At 38.2% G+C, this 21,291-nt stretch overlaps 1 protein-coding gene across 1 annotated transcript in view; it reads left to right on the top strand.

Moving 5' to 3' along the window:
• C9 (complement C9) overlaps positions 1 to 21,291 on the top strand; it is a 56,602-nt gene that overhangs the window by 17,343 nt on the left and 17,968 nt on the right. The window contains exons 5-7 of the mRNA XM_041750104.1: positions 4,968 to 5,106; positions 15,808 to 16,071; positions 20,189 to 20,429. Coding sequence (XP_041606038.1) covers positions 4,968 to 5,106; positions 15,808 to 16,071; positions 20,189 to 20,429 — 644 coding nt within the window. The remainder of the gene's footprint in view (positions 1 to 4,967; positions 5,107 to 15,807; positions 16,072 to 20,188; positions 20,430 to 21,291) is intronic.

The following is a 21,291-nucleotide window of genomic DNA, read 5'->3' as shown; positions in this document are numbered from 1 at the left end:
GCTCAACCACTGAGCCACCTGGGTGCCCCTCTAGTGGAACTCTTTAGTTTCTAGTGAAACTAAGCCCAAGTTTCTCTCACTTTCATAAAACTATATATTTTTTCACCACACCTTACCTTGGCTTCTCCCCACATGCTCATCACCACCCCACATCACTTCCTCTCATCACTACAAAGCCCATAAATCAAAACTTCAATGCAAAACTAACCTTAGAAAATGAAACTCCTTATTGATCATCCAAATGTTTGAATTAAGAGTAGAAATCAGTTAATTAATATTTAAGAAGAGTTCTCAAAGTGACATGCTTTATTATATTGGTGATATTCTTCGATCTCATTAACATTGCATATTTAGTTACCATGTATCACAATTATTCTTCTAAGCCACTATAGGATATATTGATTAGAAATAATAGGAGTAAACACCCTAGTCATGGCAACAGGCTTATAAACTGCTTCTACACAATCCAATCTGGAAAATCTCAACAAGTCTTATCAGAGGTCATATACAATCAGATTCTTTTACCCAAAAGTCACAAATGTCCAGTCATTAATTTAATTTATACCTGTTTTTTTCATTTGAAGAACTCCCACTTAAATTCTTAATCCCAGGAGAATTCCCTTGTATCACAAATATTTCCGCCTCTTGCCTTGTAAGCATTTGAGATTCTCCAGAAGTGTTTCGGGAAATCCCCAACCCATCTTTCATTCATTGAAAAAATATAAATCTGAACCAGCTGTAAATGATGTTCAGTACATAATGCATTACTTTTTTATGTGATCGAAGCATAGTGCCACTTCTGTGGAGGGAGCTTTCTTTTCTGTTCACCTGGTAGGTTAGAATTGCCTATGGTTCTAGATGCTGGCATATAAACAGGCATCTCTAGGTGCTGCCAAATATACATGCTTTTTTTATTTCCCAGGCGATGACATTCCATCCATGAGAAGTTTTCATGTTTCTTGGCCGAAAAAAATTGGCTCATTCTAGACTAGACTGGCTGTCTCTGTAGTAGTGGAACAAAGTCAAAAGTTTTGAAACATTTCTTCCTTAGTTGTGCTTTAGAGTGTGGATCCGCTTCATTGTAACTTTCCAGATGGATCCAGCCAACTGGTCAATTTGTTGTTCTGTAAAGGAAAACCTTCAAAGTGGGGTATGCATACTGTGGGGTGCAAAAAGACTTTCTAAGGGGGAGGCAGATAAGTTTTAAGATAATAGTTTCTTTAACTACTAGCTGCTTAACCAATCTGTGGAACCAACAGTAAATCTTCGATTCCGTACATACATATTTTTCATAAACTTGAGAAGCTTAACAACTCAGTGGCATTCAAGTTGTGAAGCCTATTCTCCCCCTCTCATCTCCCCTTTCACAATAGCCTTTCACCTTCTAAAAGAAGAGTACCCCCCCTCACCTATCTCAATTTTACTGTGTGGCAAAAGAACCAAGAAACATTTCCAAATATTGGTGCTCAGTTGGACTCCAAGATCTTGTGAGTCAACTGGTCTCCAATTCCTTTTGAAAGATAATGTAGTCGATTGTGAGATAATGGGCTATAAAAATATACTTTTTTAATTTTTTAAAAGATTCCATTTATTTGAGAGAGTCAGCAAAAGAGAGAACAAGCCAGGGGAGGACAGAGGGAGAAGGAGGAGTAGGCTCCCCACTGAGCAGGGAGCCAGATGCAGGGCTCCCCTCCCAGGACTCAGGGATCATAACCTGAGCTGAAGGCAGACCGACTGAGCCACCCAGGCGCCCCTAAAAATAGTTTTTAATGAAAGACTAGTCTGTGATCTTTTCTTGGCATAAAACTCAGAAAATCAAAGAATCAAGTGACAATGCCATGACAAAATTCCTTCTATTCTTTTCCACTTATGTGAGGAAAGTTTCCAGCATTTGCAGCTATAAAAAATAGAAAACCAGAATACAATTGATACTGAAACATCTTTTTTTAGCAATAAGTAATATTCATTTCTGAAGGCAAGAACTAATCAATTAATTTAAAAAGACCACCCATACATTTCATTGAGACACCTTTCCAAAAAATTTTGTAATTATGTTTAACTATTTCAAAATTTTAATACACTTATATATACTACTAATAATAATGATAACTCAATCCAGAAGAGCTTTTAATTACTTAGACCCTATTGTTAAACTATATTTAATTTTTTTAAATTTCAATTAATACCTTTTTACCTGTACTACCTGTACTACCTGTACTACCTTTTTAGTACACAAATGCGTAAAAAAGTGATACCTTAAAACCTCCAAGCTAAAATAACATTACATTAAGTTAAAATTCTGTGGTGGAAGTGGAATAGAAACATGAATTCAAGAATGAAAAGAGAGACATATAGGAAACCTCTGTATCTTTTACTCTTTTTGCAGTGAAACCTAAAACTGCTCTAAAAAATAAAGTGTCTTTTTAAAAACAAGAATCAAAAGGAATACCAGAAAATGTCTAGTTGCTAAAGAAATATAAACATTGCAGTGATTTGATACCCACCATCACTATGGCATTTATATTTCATTGGATTTATTTTAAAAAGAGGCAAAATAATTGTACTTTAAGATGTAAATATTTGTAGCACACTGAGAAATTATATCCTTTGCAACATCTTAAACTTAAGATGAAAAATCTTAGAGGTCAAATTAAAATTGTGCAGGCAGGCAGAATTTATTATAATTTTTTATAGAATAGACAAGCAGAAAAACTGAAAACTACTACCCGAAATCATGCCATACACATTTCCACCTCCAGGCTTCCGGGCACACCATTCCTCCCGCCCTTCCGTCCCCATCCTTCACAGCCCAAATCAAATCCTACTTCTTCTAAACTCTATGTATGACCCTTTGGGAACCTGCGCAGTACCTACCTGGGCTACTTATATGGCACATGTGTATTTGTCCTTGGACTGTTTTTTAAAATTGGTGGTTATGTGTCCAACTCTCTAATCTGAATATAAATTTCATGAGAGCAAAGACTGTGTATGAACTCTCTTAATATTACTATTTACTACGAACACTACACTCTTCTTAGATAAAATAGTCACCTAAGAGTTAATCATCATTAACAACAGAGGTTAATGTTGTTGTCCACTGACAGTGAAGAGGTACAGCGTCTCTGTTGATGCAGATTCGTGAAGGACAAGTTCACTGTAGAACGAAGAAAATCGAGGGCTTGTTTAAGAAACAAACACAGAAAATTTGTTTCCAGCGTTCTGTGTCTGTGTATCAAAACATTAGTCATATGGAAGGAAAAAAGGGAAAAAAGTATTACTCATTTGCTGTAGATGCAGGGACGGGTGGGGATGGGTAAAGAAGTGAAGCTGAAATTTCAACCTACTGTAAGGCATAAGATGTCTGAAAAAGTAAACCAGATAATAATGTCTCTTTTTTCTTTCTTATTCAACTTACTAAGTCTCATTTTTGGCCCTATGTTAGAACTTTAGGCCTATTGTATTTTTCACGAAGAGTTTTGATAGAGCAAAAAGTGAGAAGTGGTTAAATTTTAGCTCAGAGAAAGATACTCCTGAATTGGTTCTTTAACTTATCTTTCTTTAAAGTTGAGCTATAATGTCATTTTCTTTGTAGATTCAAAGTTAATTAAGAATGTGCCATTGAGGGGCACCGGGGTGGCTCAGTCAATTGTGTCCTGTCTTCAGCTCAAGTCATGATCTCAGGGTCCTGGAGATGGAGCCCCACATTGGGCTCCCTGCTCAGTGGGGAGCCTGCTCCTCCCTCTGCCCCTCCTCCCGCTCGCTCATGCGAGCTCTCTCTCTCTCTCTCTCTCTCAAATAAAAAAAGAAAATCTTAAAAAAAAAAAAAAAAAGAATGTGCCCTTTATGTGAAGATGTTGTTTTTAACTAATCCACTGGTTAAGATACTCAATTATTTTTCTTCCATTAGCAACGAGTTTTAGAGTAAACCGTCTACACCCTTTGACAAATTACTCTTGAAACCAATATCCAGATTTATAATCTAGTTCATTGGAGTTTGGGAATGTGGTCTAGAGCCATGAAGTATTTCTGCTTTTTTGTCAAACTGAATTATAGAAGTGCAGATCAGACTTCTATTTTGGCTTCCCTGGTCTGGAGCCTTATATTCCAGAAACAGACTAGATGGCAATGCCCGTTCCTGCAATTAACAGAAGTGTACTTCACAAAGAATGAACTAGTTCTTGTTCAGACTTTGCTTTTGGGTCTACAAATAAAACGTAACTTTTTAAAAGCTAAATAAGATTTCTGTTTCTGAATTGAAGCTTGACAAATAAAAGGTTTTTGTTTTTTGGTTTTTTGGGTTTTTTTGTTTTTTTGTTTTTTGTTTTGTTGTTTTGTTTTGTTTTGTTTTGCTGGAAAGAAAAAGTAGAACTTCTGAGAATGCCTTTTTGGGATGCTGAAATTTTTGTGTTTCCCCTTGGAAAGTATAATAGAAATAGTATAAGCCTGGAGGGAATGAGGTTCTTGACAAGCAATGAAACAGCTGGAGGAAAAGGCTTAAGTTTAAAGAGAATGGGGAGAGAAAGAGCCCCAATGTTGATTCATAGATTAAAAATTACATGCATATGTTATACTGCCCCCCTGAGATCCTCTGTGCTCAAATAACTTAAATAGGGGGTATTACAGAGTTGGCTCTTAGCTCACCAAGGGAGGTTAGCTAAGAGTTACAACAGCGGAGTTAAGACTCCAGGAGCCAGATGGTCCCTTGCTCCCTGGTTATTGCATTTCTTTCATTGTGCTCTCAAGAGTGCCCTAGTTGCCTGGAAGTTTATTGGGCCTTCCTAAGGTATGCTTGCTGCCAGAGACATAAAGCAGAAGTGAGCAGGCTCTTGCTTCTGTTCCTGATTATATCACACATAAATGGGTCGATGGGGACGCGAGCCAAAGCTCTCTCTTTCCCCAGCCACAGAGGACTGCCTGCCATCAGCTCCTGGTGTCTCCCTTTCTGATGTTACTCTGTTCATTCTCAGCATCAACATCTTAGGGATGGAGCCACTAAGCACACCTTTTGACAATGAGTACTACAATGGACTCTGTGATCGAGTTCGGGATGGAAACACCTTGGTCTACTACCGCAGACCCTGGAACGTGGCTTCTCTGGCCTATGAAGTAAGTCTCCTCAGAACCAAACACATGGCTCAGCTTTTAGCTGAAAAGCCACTTCAATAAATTTAATGCTGAATAATGTGAAAAGTTCAGTAGAACGAGAACTTGATGGGAATATAAGATTGATTTAAAGAAAAAGAGGTATAGCTTCTGTCTCTTTAGAAAATATACGGTGGCCTACAATCAATCCTCAGTTATGTGCACTTACTGATAAGAGTTTTTGCAAATATCTAGTTGCCATAAAAAGAATCATCTAAGATTCTGATCAAACTAAAAATTAAATCAATGCTGATTTAAGTACTGGGTACACCACTGCTCAAACTATTTAAGCTCCTTTTTTTTTTTTTTTTTTTTTGCTAGCCTACCAATCCAAACCCATCTTTACGTTTGTTGTTTTCTTCAGGATTCCCCTTGGTTGACTCCTGTGAGTGGCTGTTTTCACTCACCTCAAACCCCTCTAGCTCTTGTTAAACTATTTCTTAAAAAGACTTTTTTACTTTATCCAATGCTACTGGAAACCTAACCACCTTCCTGAAAGTCACCTAAATTCTCTAGAACCATCCACTAACTGGACCCCTCTATTTAAAGGATTAATATTCATCGCCTTTAGAGAGATTTTCTTTGGTCTTAGCAAGATAAAATAAAGAATAATAATTAGCTTATTCTAAACCAGGAGCTACAATAATCTGTTTTTTTAATGGTCCCATTGGTGACCCATAAAGTTCACTCTATTCAGTTTTCACAAAGTTCTTTACCACTGTTGTCACTCACAACAGTTTCAAAAAAAAAAACATATACTTTTAAATAAATATGGTTAATAATTCTTTTATTTTTAACAATGTTGTAAAACAATCCCTACCCATTGTATCCTGAAGCGATCATGCTCACCCATGAATACTAAAGACTTTAAAGTCTGGGCTATTTGGCTGGTACTTCTTTCACATGTGTCTGTATCATACAGTTTTCCTGTCTCTGTCACTGTGACCAGCCTCTTAGCTTCTCCATAGAGGTAGGAATGGCTGTGAGTGACACAAGGTGGTCAGGAATGGGGACCTTGCCTGGGCTGATCTTAAAGCTACATTTGGAGAGTAAATACACTGTTGTCTCTCATTTACAATCTGAAAACAGATGGGTTTCTGTACTCAGTGTTCCGGATCTTACAAAGGTGATGTGTTGCTTACCCCGTATATTACCTACACCCCCCAGGGGAGTCGGGAACAGCATTTCATAACCAAACACATTAATTAATATTTCTGTAGTGAAACCACTGAAGTTCAGACAAAGTGGGAGAAATGAAGACTATAGTGACTTTTTATCAGTTCAGATAGGAATAATGCTTCCAAATGAGTTTTGGCACCAAGCTTATAAAAAGCAGAGAGGGATTGTAGACCTGGATATCTGGCCAGTGTTAACTGAGGTGTACTGATGGAGTTGCCTGGGGGCCTGCTAAAGTCCCCAAATCACCTTCTTGGTGTTACCACTGCTGGCGCTCCCCCCACTCTAATGCGTTATGGTCTTGGGAAGTAGCCAAATTTGTTTCTACCATACATAAAAGAATATAAGCTTATTGAATGGAAATCCCTATTGTGATTTCTTAGAATTTCTTCCTGCACCTTCTAATACCCAATAGAACATTTTACCTCCTCTTTCATGTATTTTATTATAGTAACTAAAAGCAAAAAATGCATTTTATACTTCCTGATGGCCTGTTATACTAATACTCAACCCAATATATGTGTACATATGATGCTCAACACATTTTTATTGAATGAATTAATTTTTTAAATCCTATCTTACTTACTCATTGACAGTAATTTCCTGTCTTTTGTATTTTGAGAGAATTCTACTGAGCTATCAGTATATGAGGAATATTTCTTAATAATGACGTCTGACTCTAACAGATTCACACTCCCTCAATACCCCCTATCTCAAATGCGGCTCTGGTTCTCTGGCTCTCCAGAACACACTACATAGGTTAGAATCCCAGCTGTGCCCCTAAGCAGCAGTGAGATCTCAGGAAAATTATTTATCCTCATCATGCCTTAGTCCCTCATCTGTAAAATAGAAATGATGATGCCTATCTTGTAAAGATAAATGAGTCTAAAACATCCAAGAAGTTACCGGCACGTAGTAAACACGCAGTAAATATCTGCTATCCCTCTTTTTTTAAAGAATATAATTAGTAAAAGATTTAGCTACAATTAAACATGTAATTAGCAGTCACATTACAGGTCAAGGTTTACTGCCTACTTTATAGGTCAGAAGTAATAACTAAGAATCACTGAAGCCTGCAATCACAGGATAAAAACAGTGATGGTGACATGTACAAATCAGTTCCTTTCCCCTGTTTTTCTTTGGTCTTCTCCACTTTTGTTCTTGAAAGCAACAATTTGTAAATCAGGTTTCAGGTTTTTGTTATAATTTTCTTTAAACCTGGGTCACCATGAATATGTAAGATTTAAGAGATCAACAAAGAATTGTAAAATGCACCTGGATTCTGATCCTCCTTTCCACCCCAAATCCAGCCAAAATCCTGGGTGACTTTTATATTCTGTGAACTGCAAATCACTTCTTGTTGCTTCTTCACTTCCTGTGTCTGTTTTACTAGAGCCACTCACATCTGGAACCACATCTTTAGCCTGTGTTCACCAGAACTTTGCTGCCTCGAGAATCTGAACATTGGGAAACCCAACATTTAACCCTTTGCCTCACTGCAACGGACCCATCTTTCAGCTCTCACTCTCATTTATGACCACAACCCTACTCTTGGTCCCCATCGAAACCGGGTTCTTTGACATCATTTTCCTCCCAGTCTATTTTACTCCTCCTGCTCTTCCCTCTAATCAATCCAGATCCATCTGACCACTCTTGATAATATTATCAATGTCACTGCCTTCTATTCCTTCTATAATCAGAAAAACTCCAACTTTAGATGAACCCTATTATTTTTCCGCCTCTCTTGTAAACTTGTGCGGTTTAGAGAAAGTCATATTGATCTAAGAATGGGTGGCATTATAGCTTCCCCCAGGGCCTCCACACAGCTCAGCAGGTCCACACCTCCCTCCTGGCTGCAGGACTACCCATTCATCCTGCAGGTTAGTTTAAAACTTCCAGCAACCCCCTCAAGCTCTTCATCCGAGTGTTCTGAACTTGAGCTCAATAGATGGCCTTAACTTCAACTTGACAGAGGATACTCAAGCCTAGATAAGAATTTTCTAGTTTTTTCTTCCAAGTTATACTCGTGTACAAACTTACCTGCCACTCAGTCCACCCTTAACATCCTTCTTTTCTGTTTCAGTTGAAAGTGTGTCTTTCCAGACTCTGGATTTCATGCCAAGTACCTTGCTAGCTATCCTCTTAAGCCTTCTGTCTGTTCTACTAGAACATTCTCCGCTTCCACCCTACCCTTAATATATAAATATTTTAAGACTCTCATTTACAAAACACAAACACAAGAAGGAAATGCCCATCTTCACATACTCTTATCTACATTTGCAGTCTCAATTTTTGCACTTCCCATGAATTCTCTAACTATATTAGTTTGCTAGGGCTGCCATAACAAAGTATAATAGAGTGGATAGTTCCAACAACAGAAGTTTGTTTTCTCACAATTTGAGAGGCTAGAAGTCTGAGATCAAGGTGTCTGCAGGGTTGGTTTCTTCTGAGGCCTCTCTCCTTGGCTTGTAGATGCCATTTTTCCTGTACCTCCACAGCCTTTTCCCTCTGGTCTGTCTGCATTCTAATCTCCTCTTTTTATAAAGGCACCAGTCATATTGAGTTCGAGCCCACTTTAATGACCTCATCTTAACTTAATTAGCTCTTTAATGATTATATCTCCAAATACAGTCACATTCTGTAGTAGCTGGGCTTCGGACTTACACACATGAACTGGCAGGTGGGAGGGGGAGTGGACACAGTACAGCTCACAACACCAAATCTCTATTACTTTCTTAGCCAGACTCCTTTTGCCAAAGTCCATCTTGAAGTTACTTTTTTTTTTAGCTCCTTTTACTTAGGACAGCCCTTAAATATAAGTCTCACCAGAGTTCCTACTCTACCTTATTTCTCTGGTCTCTACATCTTCTCCTTGGGTTGATTTTTTCCCCTCCTGTGGCTTTTTCACCTCTAACCTGATGGTTTGCAAATACTGTATTTCTGGTCTCTCTCTGAACTGGATACCTATGTAACTAGTCATCTGCAGTCGTCACACAGTTAACATACCCAAAGCTGATATCCACTCTTTGACCCAGTTCCCTGATTTTCACTCTTGAATTCTTCACTTAGATGGATACAATGAAATAACATCTTCCTAATCAACAAATTCAGAATCTGAGAATCATTCTAAAGACTTCCTCTACAGATGCATGTCCCTCAAAGTCTTCAATAGCCAATCAATGGCCTAGTTCCATTATTTCATAATGTCTGCTAAATCTGTCTCCTCTTCTCCATTCCCACTGCCATGGCCATGGCCTTAGGCCCCTGTTGTTTCTCAGCTAGGCTGTTATGAGAGTCTCCGCATCAGCTTAAGACCTCTAGTTTTGCTCAGTTTCAACTCATTCCACACACATCAGTATGAAGATAAATGATAAATCTGATCTTCTCACTTTGCTGCTTAAATATAGTGAGTGTTTCCCTGTAGCTAGCAGGATAATCAATCTCTGTGGTAGGGAGAAAAAGGTCACTCCTGACCTGGCTTTTGATTACCACTCCTCCTTCTTTCTCCTCTGAATTCTTTTTTTTTTTTTTTAAGATTTTATTTATTTATTCATGAGACACACACACACAGAGAGAGAGAGAGAGAGAGAGAGAGAGAGGCAGAGAAACAGGGAGAGGGAGAAGCAGGCTCCATGCAGGGAGCCTGACGTGGGACTCGATCCCAGGTCTCCAGGATCAGGCCCTGGGCTGAAGGCGGCGCTAAACCGCTGAGCCACCCAGGCTGCCCTCTCTGAATTCTATGTTGATTAGATGCTTCACTTGATAACTAATGCAATAGCCTCTGTTTTCCTTTCTGCTCTAGCATTAATTTTCCTGCATCATATATACCCTAAGTAGTCAAGTTTCTAGTCATTTTATTTACTATGGAATCCTGAGGAACTAACATTGTATTCTTTGCTTAAAAAATGATTACTGAATTAATAAATAAATGCATGCAGTATATTAACAATCTTTTCTTCACTTTTTTCAAGATTTATTTATTTATTTGAGAGAGAAAAGAGAGTAAGCTAGGGGAGGGGCAGAGGGAGAGAGAGAGAGAATCTCAAGCAAACTCTGGGCTGAGTGTGGAGTTGGGCATAGGGCTCCGTCCCACGACCTTGAGATCAAGACCCAAGATGAAATCAGGAGTTGGCTACTTAACCAACTGTGCTACCCAGGCACCCCAACAATCTTTTCTTTAAAAGCTAGTACTTTTAATGAAGGCAAGAGCCCATAATCAAGTAAAAATTTAATTGGAATTGCCATTGAAGTTGACACAAAACAGAAAACAGAGGCTTTTTTGTTGTTGTTCAGAAAAAAGAGGCTTCATGTTCATGTTCAGAAAACATTCCAACTGTACTTTCTACTGGCAACCTGAATCAATTTAGAAACCCTGGCAGTGCATAGATCAGGTTTATTATACATATGCTGGTTTGTTTGTTGTAGGTTTCCAAGGAACAATAAGACTGATTTTGTAGAAACTGCTTTTTTGAAGAGAACTATGGTCTATGATGAACTAATATGAATTCAAATTTGGAGTCACAGGCAGAAATCAAATAATGAAGGTGCTCATATGCCACATTAAGTAATTTGGGCATGATCCTGAGCATGAGAAGGGAGCCACTGAGGACAGCAGCATGGTCAGAGTTTCATCTTAAATCTTTGTGTTTTGTAGATATGAATTCCAAAAGGACAAGACCAGAGAGGTAACAACAGAAGGAGGCTATTTCATGGTCCAAGAAGGAAATGATAAAAGACTAAACTGTGTCTGTAATAGAAACTAAAAAGAAGAAATTAAATCTAGCATATTTAAGAAGAGCTCATTAATGAATTGGTGACAGTATAGCATATGGTCAATTAGCCAGTTCCGAATTAAGACCCTCTGAGTTTAAATTCTGATAAGTTCCCCCACTTATCATCCATGAGACTTTAGGCAACTTATTTAGCTTTCTGAATTTCAGTTTCTTATCATAGAGTGGGGTGGTAATAATACCTACTTCTTAAGATTTTGAAAAGGTTAAATGTGTTAATAAATACAAAGTGCTTAGAAGAATGTCTAGCCATGACAACTCACCATGGATATAAAATATGGAGACAGAAAGTTAAAGGACACCCCTACTGGATGATAGTCCATCAAAAAAGACCTGGGAAGTCGCGAAGGGGAGAATCTGCCCAAAAAAAAGAGTTAAAGTCAGTGCCAAGAAGAAGGTAATGATTTGAATTTTGATAATTTCGAGTGTGAGGGTCTGTGTGACATATAGATGGAGTTATCCTGTGCAGAGTACATTATACAAAGGTGAGGGGAGAGAGAACTATCTGAATTGGAGGCAGAAACTCAGGATCATCAGCATATAGATGATCATTAAAATCTTAAGAGTGCTTGAGAACACCCAGCAAGTTCAAAATGAGAGAGAAAGGAACATTAGAGAATGAAGTCCTAGAGCCACTAACATTTAAGATACAGGTACAGAAAATGATCTTGAAGATAATATAATGGAGAAGAACCACATTTGTTACCTATTGCTAAGTTGCAAATTACCCCGAAGTTTAGTAGCTAAAGGGTTGGGAATGTGGGGGTGGCTTCACTATGTACCTTGGCTGAGGATGGTTCATGGGATGCCCATCACTCTGCTCTTTTCCGGGTTTCTTTGCTCAATTAGTGAGATATGGTTTTAATAATCATAATAAGTCATATATGGTTTTATTGTCTGTCTGTACAAAGCCTCAGTTGCATCTTTAACAGTTTCCCTCCTTACGTTCTATTTCCAGTTGCTCTCCTACCTCTCTCCCTTTCAATTTGAACTCTGAAATTATTGGTTGTATTCTTATTCTCTCTCTTCCACTCCTAGTTCCAGAAATAATATTTCTTCCTTTTCAAAAAGCATCAGTTGGTTAAACCTTTAAACGGGAGATCTTGAACTGACCCTATAAAATGCATGACTTTCTGGAACAAGCCAGCCCCTTTGTTCCCTCTCTGTCATTGCAACTGACCCCACCTTCACTGTTTCAGACTCTACTCACGACTGGCATCCTAGTAAGTCACACAGGACCACTCAGCAGCATGCTAGCTGATACTCCGCCCAATATGCTCTTACACCTGCAAGCAATCCTCCACACTGCTAAGTTGACTTTTGCCAGTGCCTTTTTCTTCCTAGCCATGTCAGGAATAAGTGCAGGTGCCTACAAATTACACCACCCCTCTCCTGTCGCTGATTAGCACACAGTAAGGTAAGAAGAGCTTAGCCTTCCAGGAGAGTTAGGGAGTAGTCTCCTGGTGTCATTTCGCTCAGCTCTGGCACTTCTCAGCATTGAAGACTGAGTAGATTTGCCTCCAGTGGCTCCTGTCCGAGTATGCAGGCCGGTTCTAACAGAACACCTGGAGGTCAGCAACACGGGAGTCACGGTCCACAACTGGGACGAGTAGAGGCTTGTCCTGGCAGTGCTCCACAGGAAGTCCAGACAGGCCCAGGACTCGCAGGTGCCATGACAGGAAACCCCTGACCAAATTAGGAAGAAAAAATGCAAAGCCCTGCTTCCTGCTCCAGTAAACATTCAGCCCCCTTGTTAAGGACCATCAGTACAAGATAGAAACCCAACCCCCAGGGTGCACAGCTCTCTCTCAAGCTCATTGGCTCTCCCATCCTGAGACTGTATTTTTTGCTTTAATGAACTTTCCCATTTGTGACGCTCTCCACTGTGTTGAGTGTCTGTCCTCGAGTTCTTTCCCAAGATCAAGAACATTCAGGGACTCATTCCGGATGGGCTGGGTTGAGGCCCTAGAGCCCAGGGTCTCCCCAGTTCACCCGGCCACACTTCCACTAGCTTTAGATCTCAAGGCAACAGAAATCCTATTCATTTTTCAAGGCCAAGTTCAAGGCAACCTTTTCCATGAGCCCTTTATTTTACTAGTCAGAATTTGTCAAGCCCTCTTTGGCAGGATAGCGTAAGAATTAACAGCTCAGCCCTGGAATCAGACTTTCTGGATTTCAATGCTAGCTGTGTGATTTGGGGCAAGTTTCAAAACCTGTGTTTTCTTATTGGTAAAATGGGGGATAATTGCAGAAATTATCTTAAAGGTAAGAAATTAAATGAATTAATAGAATTAAATTAAATGCTATGCAAACCACTTTCGACAGCCCCCTGCAAGAGTAAGCACTCAACAAATATGAGTTATTATTATTAGCTATATTGGACCTGCCTATTAAATTTAATAAATTTTTGTTAGCATCTACTCTGTGTCAGGCACTTTCCTAAGTGGTGAGGCTATAGTGGTGTGTGGAGAAGACACACATGTTCCCTGACTTCTTGGATCTTGCCATCGAAAAGTCTATTAAATAAGCAATCATAAAAGAAAACGTTTGTCATTTCATTTTATTTCTTTTTTTTAGATTTTTTTGAGAGAGAAAGAGAGCACACAGAGGGAAAGGGAAGAGGGAGAGGAGAGAGAGTCTTAAGTGGACCCCACTGAGTGCAGAGCCCAACACGGGGCTTGATCTCAAGACCTTGAGATCATGACCTAAGCCAAATCAAGAGTTGGATGCATAACCAACTGCACCACCCAGCCACTCTGCATTTTTTTTTTTTAAGAAACGTGAGTCCTTATAGAAAATGGATTTGCTAGTCTGTGGGATTAGGAAAGACCTCACCCTGCTGAAGAAGGGATGTTTAAACTAAGACTAGAAAGAGGAGTAAGAATTAACCAGGTCAAGCCATATAGTGCGTATATATGAGAGAATGTGTATGTGTTTGGTTTATGGGGGGAGGGGGCGTATATGTCAGAGAACTTTCCAGAAAGTAAAAGCAATATAAAAGGGTCCTGTGGCAGGAAGGAGCATGGGCTGTGGAAAGTTTTTAAAAATGTGTCTAAAGGGCTGGAGTACAATCATCGAGAGATTAACTTGGAATTAGTTTAGACTTTATCCTAAAGGCAGTGGGAAGACCGATTTTAAGCAGGGAAGTCATGTGGTCAGGTTACGCAGTCCCTTTATACTGAGCACTTTTCCCAGCATGCCTTACTTGAACGAAAATTATACACATTTTAGTCATTCCCATCAATGATAACTTTAGCTTCCCTGTCTGAATCCATTTGGCTGATACAACAAAATATCAGAGGCAGGGTAGCTTAGAAAAAACAGAAATTTGTTTCTCACAATTCTAAAGATGAGGACATCAGAAGTTCTGGAAGTCCGACATCAGAGTGCTAGTCTAGTTGAGTTAGGGAGGGCCGGCCTTCTTTAGGACTATGGACTTCTTGCATCCTCAGAGGGTGGGAGGGACTAGGGAGCTCTGTGGGGTCACTTTTATGGCAGCACTAATTTCATTCACGAAGGCTCCTTCCAAAGGAGCCCCCTCCTACCATCGCATTGGGCATTAGGATTTTAACATATGGATTTTGTGGAGGTACAGAAACATTCAGACATAGGCTTCCCTGTGCGGAACAGTCCCCACAGAATGCTGTGGAATCTAAATTGTGCTGCTGACTGAAGAAATGAACTTCTCCTTCTCAGACAGGAGTTACAAGCTCTTGCAGAGGATCACTGGAAAGAGAGTTTAAGCGCTGAGATTAACAAGCCTCCCACTGATACCTGACAAAATTGGCAAAGAATTTTTTAATTGAAAGTTTTAATTTTTAACTAGATTGTTTAGTTCAGTGTTTTTTTTTTCCATGCAAAAATGAATGTGGCAAAAAAATATCAAAAAGTCTGAAAATCACAAAAGATTATTCAAGGAAATATAAGCCTGCTCCCACTAGAGATTTCCGTTTCACAGTTCCCCCTCTCAAGGGCAAACTCTCTATGCTTTGTCGATTTTTCCAGTAAGTTTCTGTGCTGGTAAAAACTTTTCTTCACTTGCTTGCTTTCCTATTCTTTTTTTTTTTCTTCATTTTTTTCGTTTTTTTTTTTATTATGTATGTGTGTGTGTGTGTGTGTGTGTGTATATGTATATATAAATACACACAAACATGTATGCATGTATTAATGGACAGGAGAGTGTAAGGGTTGAGTGCAGAGCTCAAGTCTTAACCTTTTTGCTTAAATTAATTAACATGTGTAAAATATTCAAAGCAGTGCTGCCCCAGAAGCCTTCAGTCAGGGTTGGCTTTATCATTTCTTCCTTTTTTTTTTTTTTTTACACAAATGGAAGTATATTGTGCATCTGTTATGCAAATTGCTCTTTAAATATTAACATATTAACATTTGAGAGCTTGCTATGTTCTAACCCCTTCATATGCATTATCTCATTGCATTATCTTGGAACAGGCTTTGGACTATGTATGGTGATCATCTCTTTTTCACAGACTAGGAATCAGACTCTCAGAGAGATTACTGTGTCCTGTCTTCAGAGTCATGGACTCTATATCAGAGCCCAGCAATGTCACTTCATTGTTTCACTCTTAACTCCCTTGCTCAAATACCTTTCAAATAATTGCTTGATTTTTCTTTTGTTCTGTGTTTATTTAGGGTGGTTTTTGTATGTGGATTTTAACAGCATTTCATCATTCTCTTTTAGACCAAAGCCGATAAAAATTTCAGAACTGAATATTACGAAGAACAGATACAGTCATTCAAAAAAATTGTCCAAGAGAAGACATCAAATTTTAAAGCAGATATAGCTTTAAAACTCACACCTACTGAAGCAATTGAAAAGTATAAAATTAACCCTGAAGGAAAAGACTCCCCCATAGACGCCTCTATAAATGCTGAGAGTAAATTTCAATTTACATATTCCAAAAATGAAATTTACCAACTATTCTTGACACATTCTTCTAAGAAGGTAAGGCCAAACACTTAATATAAAGGATATAATGGGATATTTTTCGAACTAACCAAACCGCCTCTTCTAAATGTTTGGAACAGATAGAGTTTATTGGAGAGAGAGAGAAAAAAAATAATACTCAATAAATCCTCAAATATGTAGCTAGAAGTTCAGGGAGAAGGATGCTAACTGGGGAAGAGCCCTGTGGGATCTGCAGTAATATAAGTGCGTGAGATGTTTGGTGTTAATGGACAGAGAACAAGTGTATCAAGAACTCAGAGCGTGTTTTTGGACTGGGATTGTGGTAATAGGCTGTTCAATTTGTACCATCTTCCAAATCACAATGAAGAATCATACAGAGGAATTTTGGTAATTCATTGCAATGCCTTATGCTGACTTAGTGTACAGTGTCTCTAAAGTAATGATGCCATGAAATTGTACACATTGCATATGAAATTGGTCTGCTTACTTTGCAATCATACCTTTAAGGCTTTGAAAATGTATTTGTTTTTTTGATATTTAATCCAGATTTAGAATTTTGTTTCATCTCCTTTGAAAAATAGAAAATACTTTCTCTAATCAGTATGATCCTCGTAAAATGTTCATTCTTCCTTTTCTGATGACATGATCACCTGTTTAGATATTTTCTCCTCCTTTAAAAATAATAATAATTCACTCTTCGTACTGATGTTATTCCTATTCATATAATTGTTTTGTATGGCTCTGTACCTTGTCTGTTTATTAATATGCATACCCATCTTTCAAAGTATGTGGCTGGAAGATTCTTTAAATCACACAACAAATATTTACTGTGGATTTCTTATGTGGCCAGGGGCTGTTCCAGGGGCTTACAATACATTTGTGAATCAAACTAAAAAAAGATTCCTGTCCTCATGGAGCTGAAAGTTCAGCAGGGAGAGATAGACAAAATAAATGTAACAGCAAAAAAAGCAAGACAAAAAAGCAAGCTATATATTGTTTGGAAAGTGATAAGTGCTGTGGAATAAACCAAAAAGTAGAACACAAGGGAAATCAGGAGTGCTAGGCAAAGGCAAATGGTAGTGTTAAAAAGAAAGCTCAGGGTAGACTTTTCTAAGGAAATGATGTCTGAGTGAAGATTGAAGGAGAGGAAATAGCCAAATAGTCATATTTGCACCCGGCAGAAGGAACTGTTAGAGACAGGTTTCTAAGGTGAGAACATATCTCTGCCCATTGGGCCAAAGTGAACCAGAAAGAGAATGGGTTAGAAAGGTTACCCTGAACAGATCATGAAGGGCCTCATAGCCTGCTCTAAGAGTTTAGCTTTCTCTCTGAGTGACATGGGAAGTCACTAGAACCTTTTAAATGAAGATTGACATACTCTAATTTGTCTTACATGAGAAGAAATTATGAGAGGTAAGAGCAAAAGCAAGAAGGTTTGTTTAAAACTACTGCAGAAATCCAGGTATGTGAAGATGAATAGGCCGGGTATAGAGTCAAGCATAGATGCTAAGGTTTTTTGACCTGAGCAACTAGAAGAATAGAGTTGCTACCAACTGAGATAGAGAAAACTTTAAGTAGAACAGGTTGAGAGAAGAAAAGCTGTAGTTATATTTTAGTTAGATTAAGTTCCAGATGTCTGTTAGACATTCATTTGGAGAAGTTAAGTAGGAAATTGGTGTTCTAAGTCTAGAGTTTGGGAAAAAGTTCTGGGATTGAGCTATCAGTTTGGGAGTTGTTCATATGTAGATGGTGTTTACAGTCACAGGGTTTAGTGTGACCACTAAGAGTTAATGTAAGTGGAAAAGAGAAGATCCAAGACTAAACTCAAGGAACTTCGATAGAAAGAGGTCTGGCAAAAGAGAAAGAACCAGCAGAGGACAGCAGGATGTGGCAAGTATAATGCCTTAGAATGTGACTACTCAAAGTGTAGTCCATGGATCAGCAACATCAACATCACTGGGAAGCTAGAACCTCAGCCTCCAACCCAGACCTGCTGAATCAGAATTGCATTTTAACAAGATTCTATAAGAGATTTGTTCGCACTTTACAGTTTGAGAAGAACTGCCCTAGAAGATAGGAAAGGAAACTCTATCAAGGAGAAAGGGGTGACGAACTGTGTCAGATGTACTAATAGGTCAAAGAAGGAACCACTGCTGGCTTTAGCATTGTGAAGGTCATCGGTGACCTTGACAGGGGAAGTTTTGCAGAAATAGTGAGGAGAGCTGCATGATTGGATTAGATGTAAGAGAAACTAGGAAGAGAGGAGTTGAAAAGAGCCAGTAGAGAACATTTTTTGAAGGAATTTCACTTCTCATGAGGGCAGAGAAATCGATAGCAAATGATTAGACAAGTAAGGCTGAGATATTTTGTTTTTATTATCTGAGATGGAAATGATCTAAGACCTGCCTCTGAAATAAGTTGAGCCAAAGAATGTTGACATCTTTCTGACGAGTTATACCTCCTACTTTTAGCAACAATAAGAAGGAATCTAAATATGTTTGGTGCATCTTTGAGACTCCACCAAGAATTATTATGCAAATCATCAGAGGGAGAATTTATATGACTTATTATGTGGAGTGAGTTTCTTTAAGATTTTTGTTAAAGACTGACCTTTCACCTGAAGTCATACAATGTGACAAACTGTGCTTCTAGAACACAGAAAATGTGGTGTGAAGTTCATATACACCACAATATACTTTTTAAAAATAATAAAATGTTTTAAACTTCTATTCAATCACCTGAAGTCATACAGTGTGAACAACTGACCATCACCTGAAGTCTTACAATGTGAACAATTGTGCTTCTGGAACACAGAAAGTTTGGTGTGATGTTCATATACATCAAGATATACTTTTAAAAAATAATAAAAATGTTTTAAACTTCTCTGCAAACAACATATGTTAACCACTGCTATAGCTTAAATGAACCCTCTACAAAATCATAGGTATCAATTGTAGTTTAGTTTTGACTGAGATAATCTGAGGCATTGAAACACATAGTTCTTTGTCACTGCCCTGATTTTCTCCTGGAAATTTAAACCATCATCTCTAGGAATGCTTAACTATTCACCCGTTTAGCTTTCATGTCTTAAAATGTTGTCTACCCTATCATTGTTATCAAAAATGGAAAGGACTTAGGGGAAGGAACAGGGAGACCTGAGACCTAGGTTTGTAGTACTCATCACTGCCGCAGACTATTTTTGTGATTTGGGGCAATAACTTGAAATTTTGGATCAGAGTTTCCCCATCCACAAAATTAAAAGATTGGGCTGCATTTATAATGGCTACCTCTCCTTCCATCGTCAACGTTTTACAATCAACTTAGCAAGGTATAATTTTCAAGCAATAACATGCAAATAGCAAACATTTTAAGCCTATAGGTCCGTGAGTTTTGGCTTTTGTAACTACCTGTTTAGCCACCTCATCAAACAAGATGTAGAACATTTCCATCACCTCAAGAAAATTCCTCATCCCCTTTTCAGTAAATCCCCCTAGTGCCTGAGAGGCAACCACTCTTCCAATTTCTCTGACCATAGTTTAGTTTTACCTGGTCTAGAAATTCACATAATGAAATCATACAGGACACACTCTTTTAGTTAGACTCTTCATTCAGCATAATATTTTTGAGATTTATTTATGTTGTTGTGTGTATGAGTAGTTTGCTCTTTTTTATTGCTAACTAGTATTCCCTTTCATGAACATACCACTATTTGCTTATCAATTCTTCTGTTGATAGACATTTGAGTTGTTTGTAGTTTTAAGCTATTCTGACTAAAGCTGCTATAAAAGTCTGGTATGGATCTCTTTGTGGACTGTTTTGTCACTGATCTTGTGACATCTTGTAAATACGTAGATGTGGAATTACTGACAATAGGGTAGGTGTATTTTTACTTTTATGAGAAACTACCAAGCAGTTCTCCAAAGTGGTTAGGCCATTCTACATTCCCACCAGCGGTGCTGGAGAATTCTAGTTGCTGCACATCTTCATTAACATTTGGGACTAATAGTATTTTGAGTTTGCCATCCTTCTGGGTATAAGTGATATCTATGGTCACTGGCAAAAAAATTATTGCCTGGGGAAATTCAAATTTTGTGATTTTTAAATTTGAAATAATGGTAATGAAATTTATTTTTTTTCCCTCTCTACAACAAAGGAAAAAGTGTTTCTGCATGTGAAAGGAGTAATTCATCTGGGAAGATTTGTGATGAGAAGTCGGGATGTCATGCTGAAAACCACTTTCTTGGATGATATAAAAGCTCTGCCATCTACCTATGAAAAGGGGGAATATTTTGCATTTTTGGAAACCTATGGAACTCACTATAGCAGCTCTGGGTCTCTAGGAGGGTACTATGAATTAATATATGTTTTGGATAAAGCATCCATGGAAGAGAAAGGTATACTTGGAAACAGAGCTCTAACTTCTAATGCTGTTTTACATCATTATTTCTATTGCTAACCTTTTTAATTAGTTAAAGGCTTTAAAATAAAGTCCTATAACCTGCTTCTCTGAAAGAACTCTCTCTGCCCTTTGGCATCTAAAACCCTATGAAACAGAAAATTGGCTTTTACCTCAAACAAAATGACTTGGTCATGCACTATTGAGAAATGCACAAAATTGTACTGTAATTTAATATCAGTTGGTGATGCTGCTTTTAGTGAAATACGATTTACAAGGTGAAAAAAGTACAAGAGACAATTTACATAATCTATTTCTTAATCAATAAACTGGCTTAATTATATGTATGACAATTATCCTCCAAACGATTCTTCAGTATTGGAAGGAAAATATTGTTCTAAATTTTCTCAGGAGGAAGAAAGTAATGTTAAGATCATATAAGTCTAATGTCTTAAAGCCAGAGTAGAAAATTAGTTTTACCACATCTTATGACAATTCTAATCATATGGTGGTAGTTGAATTGGGTCCATGTTAAGTAGATTTCTGACCACACTTGAAACATGAGAAAGAAGGCCATGGTTGGTCATCAATGTCTACCACATGTACAGGAAAGGTCTATGAACAACACACTTACTGTACTGGCCTAAAGGCTCTTCTAAACCGTCTAAGAATAAGGTAGATGCAAAGTGACTTTGTTAATAAGTTTTAATTATTTTTTTGTGAGTAATTATGTCTAGTTATAATATTCCTTAAAGAGGAGATAGATGCTAGTATATCTCCATTCTCTGCCCTCAAAGTTTTTCAGTGTGTCTGTTTGGGAGGGAAGTGCTGCCAAAAGCCATTTCTATGGCTCCTTCCCT

The sequence above is a fragment of the Vulpes lagopus genome, chromosome 3 (genome assembly GCF_018345385.1).
Source record: "Vulpes lagopus strain Blue_001 chromosome 3, ASM1834538v1, whole genome shotgun sequence".
NCBI classification, from domain to species: Eukaryota; Metazoa; Chordata; class Mammalia; order Carnivora; family Canidae; genus Vulpes; species Vulpes lagopus.
The sequence above is the reverse complement of the archived record's forward strand: the minus strand, read 5'-3'. Positions and strand labels throughout refer to the sequence as shown.